This window comes from Opisthocomus hoazin, chromosome 4 (genome assembly GCF_030867145.1).
Source record: "Opisthocomus hoazin isolate bOpiHoa1 chromosome 4, bOpiHoa1.hap1, whole genome shotgun sequence".
NCBI classification, from domain to species: Eukaryota; Metazoa; Chordata; class Aves; order Opisthocomiformes; family Opisthocomidae; genus Opisthocomus; species Opisthocomus hoazin.
In genome coordinates this window covers 55,279,654-55,299,188 of record NC_134417.1, presented here as the reverse complement: position 1 = coordinate 55,299,188, position 19,535 = coordinate 55,279,654, and the positions used below count along the sequence as shown (strand labels likewise).

The 19,535-nt window shown below is 41.6% G+C and overlaps 1 protein-coding gene across 2 annotated transcripts in view; it reads right to left on the bottom strand.

Annotated features, from left to right (window-relative positions):
- The window catches only part of SCRN1 (secernin 1), a 39,319-nt gene extending 22,689 nt beyond the window's left edge, over nt 1-16,630 (bottom strand). For both annotated transcript variants that reach the window (XM_075419082.1, XM_075419083.1), the window contains exons 1-2: nt 16,542-16,630; nt 5,798-5,957 (exon numbers count right to left, since the gene is read on the bottom strand). In XM_075419082.1, the coding sequence (XP_075275197.1) occupies nt 5,798-5,956 (159 nt within the window). In that variant the 5' untranslated portion in view covers nt 5,957; nt 16,542-16,630. The remainder of the gene's footprint in view (nt 1-5,797; nt 5,958-16,541) is intronic.
- Between the last annotated feature and the right edge of the window lie 2,905 nt (nt 16,631-19,535).

Below are 19,535 nucleotides of genomic sequence, written 5' to 3'. Positions count from 1 at the left end.
GTGGTTTTTTGCCCTGCACAATTCCAGCACTCTCCCTCCTCAACTCCTCAAGCTCTCCGTTCAAAAAAAAAAAAAAAGAGGAAAAAAAGAGAGATTAATATATGAAAAAAAAAATAGTTCGAGCTAACCAGCTTTGCTTTTGTAGAAGAAGGGAGCAAAGAAGCAGCACTCCTACAGTAAAAACAGAGGCTATGAGAGGGCAGAAACATCCAAGAGATCATGGCTTCTCCCTCTGAACTGCTGCTGGCTTAAGCACTGTGTTACAAAGCAAAGTCAGACACATTAGTTTTAAGGCCAGTGGCCTGCAGTGGAGCAGAACAGAGAAAAATCTCACATTAGCCAAGCAATAGACTCTGCTAAGGGCAGCGACTGCTTTCTCTCCTTTATTAGTTGCTGTCTGCCTGCATAGTGCCTCTCCTCTATCCCTGCACAAACTCTAAAGGTTTGCTTAAACAAGGTGGCTTGAGGTAAGCCATCTGACTGCATGTGTCATGAGATAGGCTGCTTACACAGCCAGTTACCGGATCTCAGCTGAGAGGCAAGAAAAAACAGCTTCCTAAACTATCTCTGAATTGCAAGCCTTTAAAATACACCTTTTTATCTACATAGAGTAAATGAAAAATTTTATCATGGGCACAAACACTGCCATGTTTCAGCAAGGCTTCCTGCCAGTCAACACTTACCCATGGAGATATTGTAGTGGGGGTGCCCAAGTACAAGTTCACAGCTGCAGTAACATGGCTGTCAGCGTGGCACCATCAATCTCATCTGGAGGCTTCCCAAAGAGCAAATTCTCAGTAGATTCAGCTGCTGCTTGGCTTCTGTTACCAGATTCTGAACATCTTACCACCAGATACAATGCAGATAACCCAAACAGCTGGCACAAGAGCGAATCAAAGTACAGCAAAACTAAACTGTGGCACCGGCATGATGCCTGGCAATGACATTACAAATACCAGAATTAAGATACCTCCATATAATACAAAGCCAACTTTAATACAGTCGAAGTCTACTTTTCAAGCTTTATATCTATTTCGCAACATCAGACAGAGACCCCTCAGCTGCTCCAGGTGAGTTTTTATGTCTGCAGTGCTCAGACCAATGCACAGCAAAAAAATCTTACTGCTCCTTTGCAAACTCGGAGCAAGGGGAGGAAGGATGGTATCCTTTAAAACAACCCAAACTATTAAAGAAAAGAGAAAAAAGAAAAAAAACAACTAAGGCATAACTGTGCCATGAAGTTTTAGAGAACACAAAATTCCTCCTACCCCACCGAGGCCTGGCTTTAAGCCCAGAAGAGTATTTAATATCAACATATTAGAAAAATTTTTTATTCCACAATTTGATAGACTTTGTTGCAAACAATCCTCTCTATTTTCCCCCTTCCACTCCTCCATAAGAAGTTGCATGCTATTAAAAGAGCTTTTACAGCTCTATACTGGAGCGAGCAACCATGACTATTTTCAAATCATGGATAAAAGTTCAAATTTGAAGAAAGGAAGGTTGATCTGAAAGAAAAAAAAAAATCCACCTGGAAAATTCAGCTAAGAAAAAGTCATCCACCCAAAACTTCTTCAGGAGAAAGAAAACCATAGCAAGCAGCAGGTTATTAGAGAACAAGAGAAATCTGGTCAGTAAAATCTACCTTAAAAAAAAGACAGAGGGGCTTGCATCTTAAAAGTCATACAACATGAACTCTCACTAACACATGAAAAATTCTTAAAATCCACATCTGGGGAAAAAAGAACACACCTTTAGCAGAGCAATTCAAAAAAGGACCTTATTTATGCTTAAGGGAATAATATTTCACCTGCACGCACAAGTACACTAGACTGACCACTACAACAAGGAAGACTGCTGATCAGCATCTGCCACTGCAAAATTACAACGCAAGACAAGAATAAACTTTTGAGAAAGTTGTCACACACATACACACACACAGAACAGACCTTTATGAAAAGCCCCATTGTTCAGTCTTGGGAACCTGCTGACATGGAGGGAAGGAATTCTGTTGATGAGTTAGCTGCAAGGTTACTTGTCTAGTAGATTGAGCCACAAAGACCAAGCTTAAAATGACTTGCAGTGGTCACTGAATTCCCTTGTTTAAGGCCCTGCCACAAACTAGCTGATAGCGATATAACATAGCCTGCTTGATTCTTTTATGGCAGTAATCTAGCTGAACTACTGTGCCATTTTTGGTTATATTGTGTATTATCACATTTGCAAACACAGAACATAAATAGGGTACAGACTTCCTGGGTGTCTTATAAAATAACCCATGTTGTTAGTGTTTTGAAAACCACCTCTTAACAGAAATTCAGAATGTGACAGTCACAGAGAAACCATCAAAATTTGATACATGCTGGATTACATCACCCGCAAAGAGCAGAATATAATGAAAAGCAAGTCCACCATCACTGCCCAGTGAAGGTAAAGGATCACGTATATAACATAAGAAACCACTGCAAATGTACAATATGGAATGGAGAGAAAAGCTGTTCATTTGGGGAGAAAAAAAAAAAGCTGCTAGGATGGATGAGAGGGAAAATTTAGTCAGAAGCACAAAGGATTACTGACTTAAAAAAAACGGTAGCATGAAATTGGTCAACCACATTTTTCCATTTGCAAAATATCATACTTTTATTTTTCTCAGACCCGTTTAGTTAGTTTTATAAAATCAAGGGAAGGAAAGCTGCAGCAAGAAAAACCCCACCCAACAATAACTGAACTGTTAGCATTTTTCGAGAGTTTTAAAGAACAAAGTAATAATTCTGAATGTCAAAGGCTATATCTAGAAGCTTTGACATTCCTCTCCACTCCCCCTATTAGGGAATTAACTCTGACAACTCAGTAAGTTTGCTTAAAAGCTGGATATAGCGTTGCATGCCTGCTACTTAAAAATGTGAAGCAGCTGAATTCAAGCCCTTCCTTAAACCTTTTCTTAACTTTCAGAGGTACCACTAACAGTACAAAAGGAATTAACAGGCTTTGCACAAGCTCTGCCTATTGTATGTATGCATTTGTCATATGACAACAGCAGTCTTAGACACATCCCTACAACAGCAGAAATACATACATTTCATCTAATTAGCAAAAATTGAAGACCACCTGTTCTGCTATCACAAAGAGTTCACATGTTTGAAATTGCAATCTTCTTATTCATTAGTGTCCCTAAGTTCATAAAACAGCAAAATCTACAAGCAAATGTAGCAGCCTAAAACCTGGACTGTAGAGCTTTTATTGATTTAGTCAATTTTTCACAATCCTACACCAAAGGGGATTATTATACTTTTTCAAATACCTCTGAAGTGGCCTGTTTAGAAATAACCCTTTTTTTCTTTTAATTTTCTTTGAAAAGACAATTACTCTATAACATTGATACATGCTAGACTTGTTTGATTGAACACACTTGTGCTCTCTCTGAAGGTGGGAAAAAAAAATCTTGACCTTTTAAAGAAAAACTAACAACTAAACCTATACTTAGCTCTGTCCAAAGAAGAGCACTTAAAGGACGGTGCAAAGCTACCAGCCTGCCTTCAGACCCAATACAACAACTAAAATTTGTATCTGCTTTTAACCAGCTTACTCTACTCAAAATACCCATGGGTTTAAAGGAAAAAAAAAAAAAAAGGCATTAACAATACTTAGTGCTGAGCATGACAAAGATGTAGCGATAAGCAATTGCTTGCACTACTCCCAGAGCAACTGAAGATGTTTTTATTCTGTGTGGGGAGGAAATGGGAAGAATTTCAATAAACATCTGGAGTCTGTATGTTTCTGTACACCACTGTACTTTCAAAATCTCAGGGTAGTTTATGAAGAATTATGCAGTAGCATAGACTAGCAGAGGCCAAAGTACATCTAATTAAGGCTGAAGACCCTACTTTAAAAAAAAAAAGCACAATGTATTAGCACACTCCAGTGCCTTGTCTAAAAGTGCATCTTCACCACATTGCAAAAACCTTTACCTTCACTTAAAAAAAAAATTCAACATTTAAGGGGAGGGCTTGCAGATACCGGTTAGCAAAATAAATCTACAAACTGTGGTGTGCTAGGCAAAGGGATTGTGCCCCCTGCTTCCAAAAGGTCTGGCAAAAGAGTCCAGTTTATAACTGAATTCCATAAAGGGCATTAAACTGGTTAATCCTGGGGTGGGAAAGGTATCACAATAGATTATATATGACAATTATATCCTTCAGCAAATCATGACAATCTTATCAAAGCGTAAGACATGGAGCAAAGAGACCAAAAGAATCAAGTAGTCTAACATTAGCTCTTACAAAGTATTCTCTTTTAAGGATACAAACACTCTAGACCAGCTTTTGGAAGTTGTTCTTTGACAATAACAGAACTTCTTTTTTTCATTTCCAGTTCTATGAAGAGAAGCTTTAAAAAAAACGCTCTGAAGTTTTGTTCTTGTGTTATTGTCACACTTGCGTTCTGTGTACTAGCAAAAGTCTGCAACAGTGCTACCAGTATGGCACTGCAATTAACACCAGTTAGTGCTTTTGGACAGGGGGAGGGGATTTCTTTATATCCAAGATTAAACCATTTAATAATGCATGAGTTGTACTAGATGTTGGTAGCAACACGAATCAAGAGAACATTAACTGTTAGAGAGAACAGCACCAAATCCTCTGAAATTCAGAAGTCATCCCACTTGAAGGACAGAACTAAAACTGGCACGGGCCTTAGGATCTCTGCTGGGGAAGCAACAATTATATCCACAAAGGACCTGTAGGGATGAGACGTCCCAGCCTGGTGCAGAACCCCGAGTGTCCTTAGCCTTCCGCACAGCCACAGGGACGGGAGGAAGCTGAATGCAGGGAAACTCGCAGCTCCTGCTTTCCCAGTTGCCAGCCAGAGCAAGAACCTGTGAACTCTAAAAGCTCCTGACAGTGCAGGACTGTGTCCTCCACTAAAATGGCTACCCCCACCAATCCTTGTCTTTCCTTCTGCTTCCTCGGCCTCTTCACTCCACCTTCACTGCACACTTTCCCCTCTTCCTCTCTTCTTGCTTCATTTGTCCCCTTGCTTCACCCTTCCACATCTGCTTACCCTTTCATTTCTCCTGTCATTACAGTGAGCCTGCAGTAACAGACTGTAAGTAAAATTACTTCCAGCAGGGTCCTTTTTAACCTGCATCCACGGCATCAGTGTCCAGCTTCAGGACTCCACATCCAGCCTGGATTCAGAGAGAAGCCATAGCACTGAAAACTGACCATGATACAGGTGCCTCAGCTGCAGAACATGTCATCAAAGTCAACTGTATGTGTAAGAATTTTGTTTGGCTTATACAGCTTATGCTCTTGTTTTCCTCCTCTCACATTCCCTTATTAGAGCACAAGGTCTTTGAAGCTGAGATTTCTGGCTACCTGTTTTGCGACATGTCTAATGCAGTCAGGCCCCATTACAACTGTCAAACAACGATGAATGAAAAAAAAATCATGTGACAAACTTTGAAAATTTGCTTCTAGTTCCAGTTTGCCAGGATACGTTTCCCTTAAAAGCAAAAGGCAAGTGACAAGCTACACAGTGCAGGAAACCAAGATGAGAACAGTTCAGCCTGTCTGTTGGAGAAAGTATAGATCATGTTTTTTTTCTCTAAAAAAAAAAAAAAAAAAGTTACATTCTGAGCTTCACTTTCAGGACTTTGAAAAATCTTGTCTCCGCTTTACTCAAGAGAGGTTTGAGTGAAGGGAAGGACGACTCCACAACCTGACAAGAAAACAAGACAGCGTTCATTCTTCCAACAATACTCACTTCTCACGGTTTGAGTGTAGCAATTCACCCTTACCTCAACTTTGCTTCCTGGATCATGAGCTGCGGCAGCAAAGTAGACCACCTCTTGCACCTCATCCCTAGGCCGTGCAGAGTTCTTTCCAAACACCACCAGTCCATCTTTAGAACATGGGGGAAAGGCTACAAAACAGTAACTTGGGGGAGCTGCAGCCATCCTAGAAAGGAAAGGAGGAATAAGCAAATGGAAGCAGTGTTTGCTGAACTCAGAACTGCACGCATTAGAGAATCATTCAGTCTACTGCTATTTGTTGTAGCTAAGAGACAATGCATTCCCTCTATCTGTCAGTTGATTGTGCAATGATAATGGAAGAACAGGTCATCTCAGAGGAAGCTTATCTGGATTTAGTAAGAAGAATTATAGTAATTTCCAGACATTTTTCACCCAAGCCTTGTAAGGGCGTAAGTAAGAGGAATAAAGGCAAGGTGACTGTACCTTAATAAGTCTACTTAATCCCCACAGAAAGAAAAAAAGATATTCTGCATCAGAGCTGTTCAGGAACATATGACCTAGATGTATTCTGCTGACTCAGACCTAAGTGCAGAGACACAGAATAATTTTAAATAATTTACTCTCTCTGCTCCCATGCAGTTTAAAATTTCAAAAAAGGAAAGCGAAAATATGTTTGAGGGATTCCTGAGGGAGGACAATGGTGTAACTACAAACCGAAGAAATACACAGCAGAACTATATCAAAAACTGTCCATCAATTTATCTACTCAGATCAGAGAGAGACTGAAGCACTAATTGCACTTCACTTCCTCTGTGGTTTGTCTGCATTGCTGCTCTTGCCTAAAGTTAATTGATTGCAGTTTATTTGTTTATGCAGGTTAATGTGAACATTCTTTAAAATGCTTATAGGCATATCAGAAACATGAAGATTTTAAGTGTTTGCAATGACAATACACGAATAAAAATGTAAACTGTTTCAGGACTATGACACTACTGTAGCTGGTCTTGTGTAGATTGCCATAGCTGATATTTTTTCCACCATTCAGGGAAACTTCTGAAACATACACTGACAAAAGAAAAAGGTGGGGTATTTATTGCTTGTTAAAATAGCACTCTGTACAGTTGTCTGAGATTTCTTCACGGATCTCATAATTGCATTACAAGTTCCAGCCCCAGAATGAACAAATATCCCTCCATGATATCCTGAACAAGTAAAAGTATCTGCACACATTTGGACTCCTTAGAAACAACCAATACAATCAGGTTTCCCCCCAAAAGCTGCTAATTTATTTGAAAGACAATGCTTGGGGTGGGGAGATGTGCAAACCTGGTTTTGATAATTAACTTGGACATCTTTCAAACCATTCAAATTTGACGTTTTATTTTTTTAAAGCAGTACCATTTGAGCACACACTTCTCACAGAATAGCAGGCTTCCAATATTAAACCAAAGAAAGAATGGCGTTTGGATAAAGGCTATAGTCCATAAAGTGGTAATTGTGAAGAAAACACTTAAAGAATTTGCCTATAGATTATGAACAGGTCACATGGATGCTCAACCTTGCAAAAAAACTTCACAAGAAGATGTCTGTTAAAGGTGTTCTCTACCAACACAACGTGGGGTGATGAATTCTCTAGGGAACTCATACCGCCTTTCAATTTGGCTAAGATTATATACAAGAATAATCAGCCAGTTGAGTTGAAAATGCATTAGGAAACAAACCAACCCCTTTTTACAAGCAGATTTTTGACCAGTGGGAAGAGACAAGCTACTATAAGCTGGAATGACTTCAGCTAATAAAACACATCTGGCAGAGGACACCCACCTGCAGATTCGCATATTGTACCACTAAGTCTGAGTACATGATGTGTTCTAGATGAGTGTCTTGCAGACAGATGTGAAGACAAAGTCCCACTTTTAATTGCCACTCTTACCACTTGCAAGTCATCAGAGTACTTGTGATTAAACTGAAATGCAACAGGTAGAACGTTGCCCAAGCTTCATCACTAATTAAACCATTTAGTACTTTACCATGAATTATTCCAATTATATACATTTATTTTGCCATCTTGGTGATGTCAATGTAACTGCTTTCCAGCACACTAAGAAATCACATCTACCTTCAGGTAAGTCAGATTTAGTGCTCTAAATTTGTCTTCTGATGCCTTGCCAGACCAGCCAAAATCTTGAATAACTTGCAGGCTTACTGTGGATCTCAGTGTTCAAAAGTACTATTTTCTTCATTCTGAACACAAAACAAGTGGATTTATTTGAAATACATAGGGCAGCTGAAAGACATTAGGCATCCACCAGCCTAGAAAGAAAGGTTGAAGTGATATACAATACTAATTTTTATGGCATTAAGTTCTTCAACTTACATACCAAACATATTGCCAAGGTAAAAAGATGTGAAGGAATGCTTCAGCACTGTGTTACTGAATGAATTGCATGGTATGCAAGGCAGACTTTTGCATGCCTACAGATTGAGTAGGCAGGGAAAAGAATTCAAAACTTCTAGGTATCTAATATTCTAGAGACTCCTGAAGTCCTCCTTGGAGTAAACCAGGCTCATTTGTATTTGTGAGGTTTTTGATTTTTTTTCCTTTAAATATACCAACAGTTAGTGAACCAAAAACAAACTGCCATTTTGGTAACACTTTTTAAGTATGAAAGTATGAGTAAGCTACTCTATAACTAGAGTTCACTTCAACACACAGTATATTTCATACAAAGGGGTATATAACAGTTAAACATTGCAAGCTCAACGTTACAACCTTGTACTGGAAATACGGTTATTGTAAGAGCTGGCATGGGGATCTTAAATTAGGTTTCTAGAGAAGGAAGCTACCTAGCAGCCTACTACAATTTAAATCTAGTCCGTTTGCTAGGTAGCAGTTTTTCCTAGAACCTCATTTGACTCATTTTAAATATGGCAAGGATGGCAGTTTCTCAGATACACCCACAAGCAGTGTTTGTTCAGGGCGCAACTGAACTTCATCTTCCTCCATCCTGTAACTAAAGCAGTCTGTTAGCAGCTACCTATCTAAGCAGGATATTTCTACTTGCCTACTTCATTTTCCTTTTTTCTTAGTTCAACTTCAGGTTGTCCTCATTCTCATTTTCATGCATTTGCCACCTCTTTGCCCTCTCACAAGGTACCATCCTGACTTAATACCAAACAAGCATCTTTCATCTACAGGAGGAACAGAATACTCCTCCTTCACAGTACCTCTGATAAATCAGGCTAACTTACAAAACCACTTACTGTTAATCCCCACTCTTTTTTCACAGATTATTTGTTCCTCCAATGAAAGGCAGTCCTAAAAACCTTAGAAAACACTGGGAATGAATGCAAATAGATCTCAAAGAACACCTTTTTGTCCATTCACACAGTTCTTTATCACAGAGCATGTTAGCATACAAGCCCGGTTTTCTCAACAGATCATACCTCAGACCTACATTTTGGTGTAGACAGAGGTAAACCTACACTGTATGACAACAGGCCCTGATTTCATTGCAGACTATTACACTCATGGATGGGCCACTGCAAGTTAAGAGAAACGGGGACAATACAGTCTATTATAGGCTACATTCAAAACCATTTTGCATATGAAAGCTCTAGAAATAGAAAAGGAATTGTACATTATGCTATGCCACTACATAGGAACTGCTGCAGTTTCAGATATCACACTTTGGCCCAGAATCGTGGCAGGCACAAAGGCTGGAAAACCAGTTCAGAGTGCCAGCCACAAGGTAATACGCTTCACTTGCTATCTTTTTATTTGACAAAAATGTACCACAGCAGGGATGCAATATTGCACATGGTCATATTTCTTCCAGAGTCTCCTGGTCACTACGACACTTAGTTTGTGTTCTGACATGACACTATGAAGAAGTTGTGTTTAACAAATTCCTTTATTAAGATCTTCTCTCATTGTGATAAATCTAATTTAGAGACTGCCAAGCCAAACAAATTCTATGAACAAATCACCATTAATGTCAATGGTAAAACAGATGAGCTCCTAAGTAGTTCAATGCAGAAAGAAAGGAGTAGCATTCACTGGGCAATGTTTGGCTCCAAACATCCAAATGTGAAACAACAGGTATGACAATTTTCAGGGCTTTATAAATACGTCTGAACATCACTATACTCCTGGAATAGGGTGAGCACGGAAGTGCTGTTGCCTAGCACCACCTCAAGAAAATTAACCCATAAATCTTGATAGATATAAAATATTAATCTTCAGGTTGAAAATGGCAAGATCTGAAACATTTCACTCTACAGTATTTTCCATTCCGCAGTATGAGGATCTTACAAATGCTAATGTGTATTAAACAGGGTCACAAATTCTAATTAGAACAACTTGCACTATTAGTGTCAAAATTTGTGCACAATCAGACTCTTAGAGTAGTCAACAAGGAATAAAATTTTTAGTCTTTAAGGCTGTACATAACGGTTGTGACATAATCTAACGAAAGCTTCATTTAGATGTCATTTTTCATTTATAAAAAAAGGAACAGACAAATAATGCTGTTCTAGCAACAGACACAGAAGACAGATTGCAGTACCCCATCCTCCTCTCCTGAACACATGACTGTCGGAGACTGAAGCCATGGTCCTAGAAGAATACGGATGGGCATAAATTATTCAGTATGTTTTGGAGCTGCCCCCCAAACCAGGAAAACTGAAATAGCTATGTGTCCACAACAAAGCACTCTGAGATTAGCAAGTCAGAGTCCAAACTGGAGAAAGGAAGATTTTCAGACTAACTCGCTCAAGACTTTTTGGGGCTTTTTTCCCGGAATAACACTGTGTACTGCTTCTCTGAAAGCTCCAATTTGGTATCAAAATAATCTTTTATAAAGTTCAAGAATTTGACTGCCACAATAAAATCACTTCTCAGAAAAGTAACTTTATCCTCCCATATCAAGTAGATATCAACTCTTTTCAAGCCAACTAATTTTCCTTGTTGGCCAAAACACCCTGAAGACATTGAGCATGAAGTAATTACTGGTTTTGCAAAGTTACAGATTATACGAAAACTGGCTTGCCAACAGTAGCTTCCATTGTTCCTATGTCTTATTTATTAAAAAAATTTACCAGAAACAAGCATTCAATATTATGAACTATGAGGTTTTGAAGCTCTTCTAATAATTTATTGTTCAAGCAATTCCAAAGCTTATTTCTAACACAGTAAAACTGATTTTGCCAACAGCAAGTTCTTTTCTCTCTCTTTCAATTGGAAAACAAAACAATAGACTTATAATGGAAGTGCAGCACTCACTCCAAAGCAGTGGGCAATAAAAAGGATTAGTGTGAGAAAACAGGTTCAAAAAAGGGTCTGTTGAAATTTCACTCTTGCTTATCGAGCTGAACCAATATCTGCTTTTCATAGCTTTTTAAACTGCTGCTAACTTAACGCCCTGCAACTTTATTTCAAAGAAAGCTAAAGATGCCCCTAAAGTTTTATATAAAAACCCTTTGGTTTTAATACAACTTAGGTTAGCTGGGGTTTCTGAAATGTTAATTCACATTTATTGTAAATGCTAATTAAGACTTACACCAAATGAAAAAATTCTGAAGTAGCTATTCCTACATGTAGAGCTACTCCTTTCCTGACAAGGCACCATCTAGGACATGTTAAGTGATGCAAATGCACAAACAGTTCTGCCCTTAATATGCTATGCAGTATTTTTGTTTTCTACATCAACATAGTCTCTTGCCTAAAAATTTAATGCTACCCAGTCACCATCATGTAGAACAATACCAAACCACTAATAGATATCACATAAGAAGTCAGCTACCGACATTACAGGTCCTCTTCACAAGAAATCAAAACAATGCTCAAGTAGATACTAAGGAAGAAAAGTTCAGTGAGACCAAGCAGTCAGCACTGACAACAGAAAAGCATTCACTTCACGTTACTATGAGTAGAATTTAAGTGTAAAATTTGCCTTGTATTGATATGATTTGATTCACAAGCTGGCAAAACTTCAGTTTGATCAAGCCAAACCTTCACCTAGGAGCATAACTGCTCCATTCATTACTCTGCATAGCTATGCTAGCAAGTCTTCCAGCATGGATGGAACCACAAACGAAACACTTTACCTTCATTCAGCTTAGCGAATAGTGCATAGACACATCATGCAAACTCATCGTTCAAACATTTTCTAAGTTTGACTTCAAGAGTTTTGTTGGCATAACTGTTGAGCTTTCTGAAGTACAGACATAACCGAAGTGGTATACAGGGTGAAGTCCTAACCCCCAGTTTTTGAAGTACACCTGTGACTGTCCTAGATAACCCATTGTTAATGCTGGTGATAATCAACATCATGTTTTCAAGACGGTGTGGGTGTCCACAAAAACAAGGGTGGGAGGGTTAACACTGGGTTTTCATCTCAGACCTCCACAGCATTTTGGTCAGAACACCAGTTTCATCATATAGCCTAATTTCTCCACCCTCACTTCTACAGTTGCTTCAAATTAAAGCTGGTCTGGAACAGGTGCTTTAGGTACCAGAAATACAGAGGCTGCTAACCTCCTTGCTGATAAGTTCCGAGTGCATTCTGGTGATTACAGCATTTTCTTTAACGTTTATATTGCAAAAGAGATGTAAGCTGCTTCTAAAGTCCAGAAAGCACATTAATTCTTTTATGAAGACATACAACTTGTTTCTGTGTATTATTGGATGACTTTTCCTCACTATATTTTGAGCTTTTATAAAACAGAAACCCAGCTGTGCTAATACTTCTGAACTATTTCAGTAATGTTTAAAGATTTCAATAAATCTGTTTTCATTGCTACCAGAAAGGGTGACCTAACCCGCAAGAAACATCTACACTACAACGAAAAAATGAGAGGCAGCATCTGAACAAGGGTCCTTAGATTTCGATCAAGGCTGTCTCATTAGGAAGGGATGAATATATCGAATAGGCCACATACTCTTTATCCTCAACTCTTCTGTATTTTTAATGGGGTGGCAGGAGAAAGGTCAGTTACAACTGTGAAAACTTCATTGTTTAGGTGTCAGTTTTGAACCTCTATTTTAACCTTCAAATTAAGATGTTTCCTGTGCCTGAGACAAGCTTGTATTTCAATTTACAAATCAAGCCTAGTGTCTTACGCTCATAAAGACATGTGATCTCTGCATCCTGCAGAAAAGCAATGTTTCCAAAAACAGAAATGAAAAGCAAAATTCATTCAGCTGCAGGCAAAGAACAAAGACAGCAAACTGAAAGGCACAATAATAATATTGTTCCCATCTTAGGAAACACTGAAAGGTTATTTTTTTAATTGACAATTTGGACAGTTTTAATGCATGATTTATCAGGAGAGAGGAAGGTTGCATTTATTAAGACAATAGAAAGAAGAGACTGTTCCTGAATATAAAGCACAAAACCATGCCAGATCTCTGTGTCCCTATGACATGGACATTTCTTTACTAGACCTCAGTCAAACTGTTTGACTCTTTCCTTACCACCAACAGATGATGATACAATTTGCCACTTGAAGGTGCCACACTCAACTTTGTCCCTCTAAGCTGTGTCTGAGAAGATGTCTGAGAAGATATCTAAGAGGAGTTATCAACAGCTGAAACTTTGCAAGCCATGCTCAACTCTTCTTTTTTTTTGTACATTAAATGCATGCTGAAAATTTCTCAAGAATTTGTTCAAAATGAGCAACATCTCAGACTTTCAGTCAGAGATTTGGGATGGCCATTTGCTCCAGTAAGTTTAGTTTTATTTTTGAATTACGGGAAGTAGCAATTCCCTACCCAGGCATAAAATCAAGTTGCGCTTCAAAGCTTTCTTAAGCAGTACAACCCCTTCAGTCATTTAACTGAGAAAATGTGTAATACGCCTGGAAAGAATTGGAAATATTTCTCTTGCTGTATGTCGGAAAATTTGTAATATTCCTGGCAACAATGGCCAGATTTCTTAAGACTGTCTAACAAATTAGATTCTGGCCACCAAATGAGCATGGTAAAATTCTTCAGCATTTAAAGTCCTAACAAATGGTAAGATTTCAAAGTTTACAGTCCCCTGACCAAAAAGTTCTATTTGCATTGCCTAATACACCCTCATCCATCCTTCCAACGTAGGCATCTTTCAAAAGAAGACAGGATCTTATTTTTTGCCTCATGTAAGCTGAATTATGCTAATGAAAACATAGTTCTATTTAAAAACAAATTGGGGTCAGTCATCCAGAAGACAACAGATATCAGTCTCATTTCCATCACAGGCTGCATATACAGGGAAAATTCATTATTTATACAGACTTTTCACTGAGCGTATGTCAATGCACTTAATTAAGTCTCGAAGCAGTCACAGAACTCTATTCCTTTTGTAGTTGCTATTCCAGCCTGCAGTCTAAGGCCATACTTGTAACACTCTCCATTTCGTAGAGAAGCACCCGTTTTCCTGCTTCTGTCACTGGGGCAGAGCTCCTTGTTAGGAGCTGCTGGCATCTAAAGCATCTTTGTACAACAACTTTATAATGAGAAGTCGCTAACTGCTGCGTAATACTTCGCCATGTAGCTTTCCCTCTTTGTAAAGAGCCAGCACAATCCAGTTTTGCAGTTCAGTTAGGTCTTCGTCGCTGCACAGGAGAGAGACTGTCCACCTCCACACACAACTGGCTAATGTACACTGATTGGTAGTCATTTCAAATTATCAACATCGTTATGTTAACAAGGGGTAAGATAGAAAGCATCAAAGTATCTTGTTAGAAGTCTCAGTATAATTTAAAATATAAACTAAAACAACAGCAAGTGTTGCAATAATAGCAACAGAGTTTGCAAATGTTAGGATGCAACACAAAACCTCATGGCAGAAACCAGCCGCTTGGGTACCTTACAGAGAGGCAGGTATAGATAGCAATTCTGGGCAATTTCTCAACCTGCTAAATTTACAGAAAGAGAAGGCCAATATGCTACAGGGACATCGTCCAGCTTCACAACTCTTCAAGTCCATAATAAATAAAGAAATTCCTAGTGGAAATTTCTAGCATAAACAATCACACTTTCCCACATGCAAGCTGTGTAAAACATCCATGTTTGATGACTTTTGAAGGGGAGGTAGAGAGCCAAATTCAGCATCCTTTATAAAAAATACCAAACTCTACAAGAGTAAACAAATGGAGCTTAAACCATGCCCTGCTTTTCCAGAAATACAGTTACAAATGTCTTCCAAAAAAGGACGTTATCATAAAAATCGCAAACTCTAAGCACCAGAAATAGTTTTCCGGGGAGAACAAGACCTACTCATATCAATAAAGGATTTCCATCCACCACAATTTGCCTCAATATAACACCTATCTTTTTAGACTACGTAAGCTCTGGGATCTAAACTGCTTGGAGAAGTTCACAGCACTATAAACGGTTTAAGTTAACTTCAGTGTTGACTCAAATCAGTGCAAGTCCTGTGTTGATAGGGATCAACTTCCAAAATGCATATGACTGAGGGTTTGTTTCAAGATTTCTTTTTGTTTGGCTGGAGAGTCTGGGGTGCATGTTAGGAACAATACAGCACGCTTAGAGATGCTTCACATCTCTAATTCTAAAACAGCTTTTAGACCAATAGTTGAAACGGTAATAGTCTATAACCAAATGAGTCAGTCACTCCACTTCTCACAAATTCATGTATGTATTATCTTCTGAACTACCGAGTAAATTTAGCGTACACAGATAGTTTGCATCACATCACAGAATTTACCAAGTGTACTGCAGCACAACCACTTCCCTGGGATTATTAAAGCTTCATATCTTAACAGGTATGGATGGCTTTACTCAGTTCTAAGGACATCTTTCATAGGCATAGATTTATACGTATGTGTGCTGGTAGGATCAGGGCCCTATCAAAGCTGTCTTCTGTTCAAGATGCTGTTTAATATGATTTTTTTCCCCTCTAATTATTAGTACCAGAGAAAACGTCTCTTTTCTTAAGGCAGGTTAACCATAGCCTCTAGTGTTATGTGGCACAGACAGAGACCTCTGTTGTGCAGACTCTCGCAGGAAGGTGTATGTCTGCTCGGCAGCCTGCTGGAGTGAAGGAAACCATCGCGCACCCACCTGAGCCTAACAGCATGCCTAGAAACGCACGCGAAGGCACCTGGATTTCAAGGTGACTACACAAAAAGGCACCTTCAAAAAAACCAGAAGGGGGGACACAACCCCCGCCGGGCCCTTAAAAAGCAGCAGAGCAAGCAGCAGCTAGCAGAGACGGGGCAGCCGGCGACCGGAGAGCCTTCCTTCCAACTGCAAGGCAAGCGACAGCCGGGGACGGCGTCTGCCGGCGCTAGCCCCAAACACCAAGCCCTCCCCCCGCCCCGCACCGCCACCCGCACCACCGGGCCGCAGCCCCCGCCGGGCCCGCCGCCCCCGCGGGCCGGGGGAGGCCTGCGGGGCAGCGGCCATGTTCCGCGGAGCCCGCGTCCCCGGCCCAGGGCGGCGCGGTGCCTCCCGCGGGAGCAGGTGCGCGGAGGCGCCGATCGACATCGCCGCCGGGGGACGGCGCCCGCCACGGACTCCGGGAAACCGGGTCTGGGCCATCCTCCCCTGCCGTCCCCTGCGGCACCCTCCCCTCCTTCCCTCCCGCCGCCGCCGCCGCCGCCCGGAGCTGACGGGGCGAGCCCCGCCGGGCAGGTCGCTGCCCGCAGACCCCGCACCCCTCCCCCCCCCCCCCCCCCGGCCCGGAGCAGTAAGGCACCGGCGCGTCCCTGCCGCTCTCCGGAGGAAGCGGATGGGGAGACCCTGCCCTGCCCCGCAGTGTTACCGGCACCGTTACCGCACCTCGGTGCGCCCGACGCTCCGCTCCGCTGCGCTCCCCTCAGCCCGGCGGCGGCGGCCCCTGCCGGTGGGAGCAGGCGCGGCGCGCGGCTCCCACCCCCCTGCGCGCGCAGCCGCCGCCGCACCGCCCCGCGCGGCGAGTCCCGGCAGGGGCGGCGGGGGGCCCGGCCCGGCGTGGGTCAGCGCCGCTGGGGCGGCCCAGCGGCCCAGCGCCCCGGTGCCGGCTCGGCGGGCACAGGTGCTCCCTGCGCGTCAGGTGCTGGGAGAGAGGGGGCTCGCGGGTGCGGTTTGAGTCTCATAATCGGACGGGGAACTGGAGCTCCCCTGTCTCACGCACAGGGTGAGTCTAGAAAGTCAAGCAGGTGATTCAGAAGATGGCTGCTGCCTCACCAACCCGTCAGCCCGCCGGATGAGGAGCCCACCAGACCACACAAAGCCGAGGGGATGGCCGCGCCGTGGGGGACTTCTCTGCTGGCCGCGTGTGAAGCGTCACGGTGGTCCCCAGCCCCTCCAGCGGCTGAACTCCTGGTGACTTCTCAGCCCTTTGGGTGCAAGGGCACCGGCACCGACCGTCCCTCTGAGGTCCCACAGGGTGGTCCGCTCTGTTTGCCAAACCTACCCAAACGTCCCCAGCACACGACCTGTGCCTCCCCACGGAGAGGAGGACAGTTTCACTGCTAGGTGTAACCGCGCAAGCCCCCAGCTACCTGGTGAAATGGCTCTGGGTTAGGAAAACAAACCTGGTGTGCTGATGGGAGGCAGCAACTTTACGCTTCTCTCTCTGTCGTCAAAGTCAGGAGCCTTGCCGCACCCTCCACCAGTGCCTGCCCCAGACCAGACACTCCGTGTGGAGAGGGTTGGTATGTTTGAAGGGAAGGTGGGAAGGTTGAAAGGAAGCCGGGGAGAGGGCAGAAAGGCAAGGATGAGCCCGTAAGCAGACAAAAAAGCATTAAAAACTGGAGCGTTTCAGTGTAAGAGCAGGAAGAAGCAAGTATGTTTGGTTGGTGCAGCAGTGTGGACCTTGGGGAAGGCATAGAAAATGTAGAAATCTGTAAAAGAGCCTTGTACCTAAGTCCAAGAGGGTTATTCTCAGCTATTGCCTCATTTCACAGGTTTTAATGCTTTTTGCCAGCAGAACTAATTACCTGAAAGTACCCTGTCAGCATCTCCTCCAGAGGGCTGCACAACTTGGTGGTCAGAGTTGGGTTCCTCTGGATATTTGCTTTTCTTCCTGTTTCTCTTCAGGAGCCTACCTCATTATCGTGGGCCAAGCCAGCCTAACATGTCTGCAGGATCAATTGCCACAAAAAGCACAGGACTGATAGTCGCTCCACCTTTCCGTTAGTACTACCCATCATGCACTCCTACAAGGTCGGAAGCAAGACGCTGAACTATCATGCTGCTTAGTAATCAGTAGATCTAGTTTAGTAATCTGGCAAAAGAAAAACAAAAAGCCAGACAGAATCTGCATATGGGACCCTACGCGAAAAGAAAATGTCTAAGGAAAAATCCTGGAACCACATGCGGCAAAAATAATTTCCTTCCATCACCACAAGCAACAGAAGGATCCGTGGGTCTGGGTGTGTTCAGAAGTTAGGGATCAGCTTTGGATACTGCTGCTGTCAAACACAATTGCCGACTAGAAGTTGCAACTTCATTATGCAACCAAAATAGAAAACAGTTTGCTGTTCCCGCGTGAATGTGAAATACTGTGGCGTCTGCACCTTTTAGGGGTGTATCAGTAACCTGAATCGGGACTAATTTCGAAGTCATTACTTGGGCTCAATGCTTTTGATTAAAAAGCAGGGCTGATCATTAGCAATATGGACCCCTTCATACTCTAAGATCTTCCATTATGTATTTTAACCAAGACCTTCATTTTCCTCTGCTATCAGTTTGCTGTCATCAGAATTACAGTCAATGTGTTTTGCAATAGAAATAAGGCTGGGTATCTCCTGCTTAAAATATCTAACTGAAAGGTGATTGGAATCACTGAAAAGCTGATGAGTTTATACCAATTTAATTGTAGCGGCTTCAGTTGAACATAACAACCCAAATTCCTTGCTCTGGAGTTACATCAAGGATGAACTGCGTCATAGGCAGCTTGCTTCTTAGAATCAGGAAGACAGCCGATGAAAAGAGCAGGTGCAATTTAAAAGGGGGTTTAAATTATATCCTATAACACACCACTTACATTACCCATATTATGCTCACTTAGATGACTAAGTCTCTTCTCTAATTACACTGGAGATGATTATGGCTGAGTATAATCTACCTATGAATTATGAGACTGTCTACAGAATTATTACATACCGGTGACACAGAAGTCTTTGATGCTTCCTTTCTGTGTAAGCTGTCATGAACTGTGTAAAGCAGCAAGGATGAGTGGTTAGAGCACGGTCCTGGGAATCAAGAGAGCCCGGGGCATATGTTGTTCTGCCATAAGCTTGCTGCTTGGCTTTGGATAAATCTTGCAACCTCACAGCAATTAAATTACCTCATACATGAAGTGGGGAGAGCATTTACTCACAGCTGCATCTTTGAAATCTTTGAATGGAGATTGCTGCGTAAACAAAAATCACAAAATTATAATAATTAGGACAAGGCCACAGTGCTTATCTATTGATTATTTGCTTTTTGTCTTTAATAATATAACAGCACATATTTAAAAAAATGTTTTTTTCTCCTGTAAAAGATGAGTTTCCAGTGGGATGCAACATTAAAGAAGGCGATCGGGAAGGACACATCTTTAGAAAAGAGAATTTCAAAGAACCTCTTTTCCATGTTTTATCTTTGAAAGGAAGTGACTAAAAGGCTAACACAGCAACATATAGCTTAAGTTACAATTTATTTTTGTTCTTCTTTAAACACCTCCTTCGTTGGAAATCAAAGCCTGTTCAGCTGAACTAGTACCCAAAATCCTCAAGACACCGCAGCACTAATCTTTGATTCCTCATTTCAAAATACTTTCCTCTGCAAGTTCAAGATAGCAGCCAT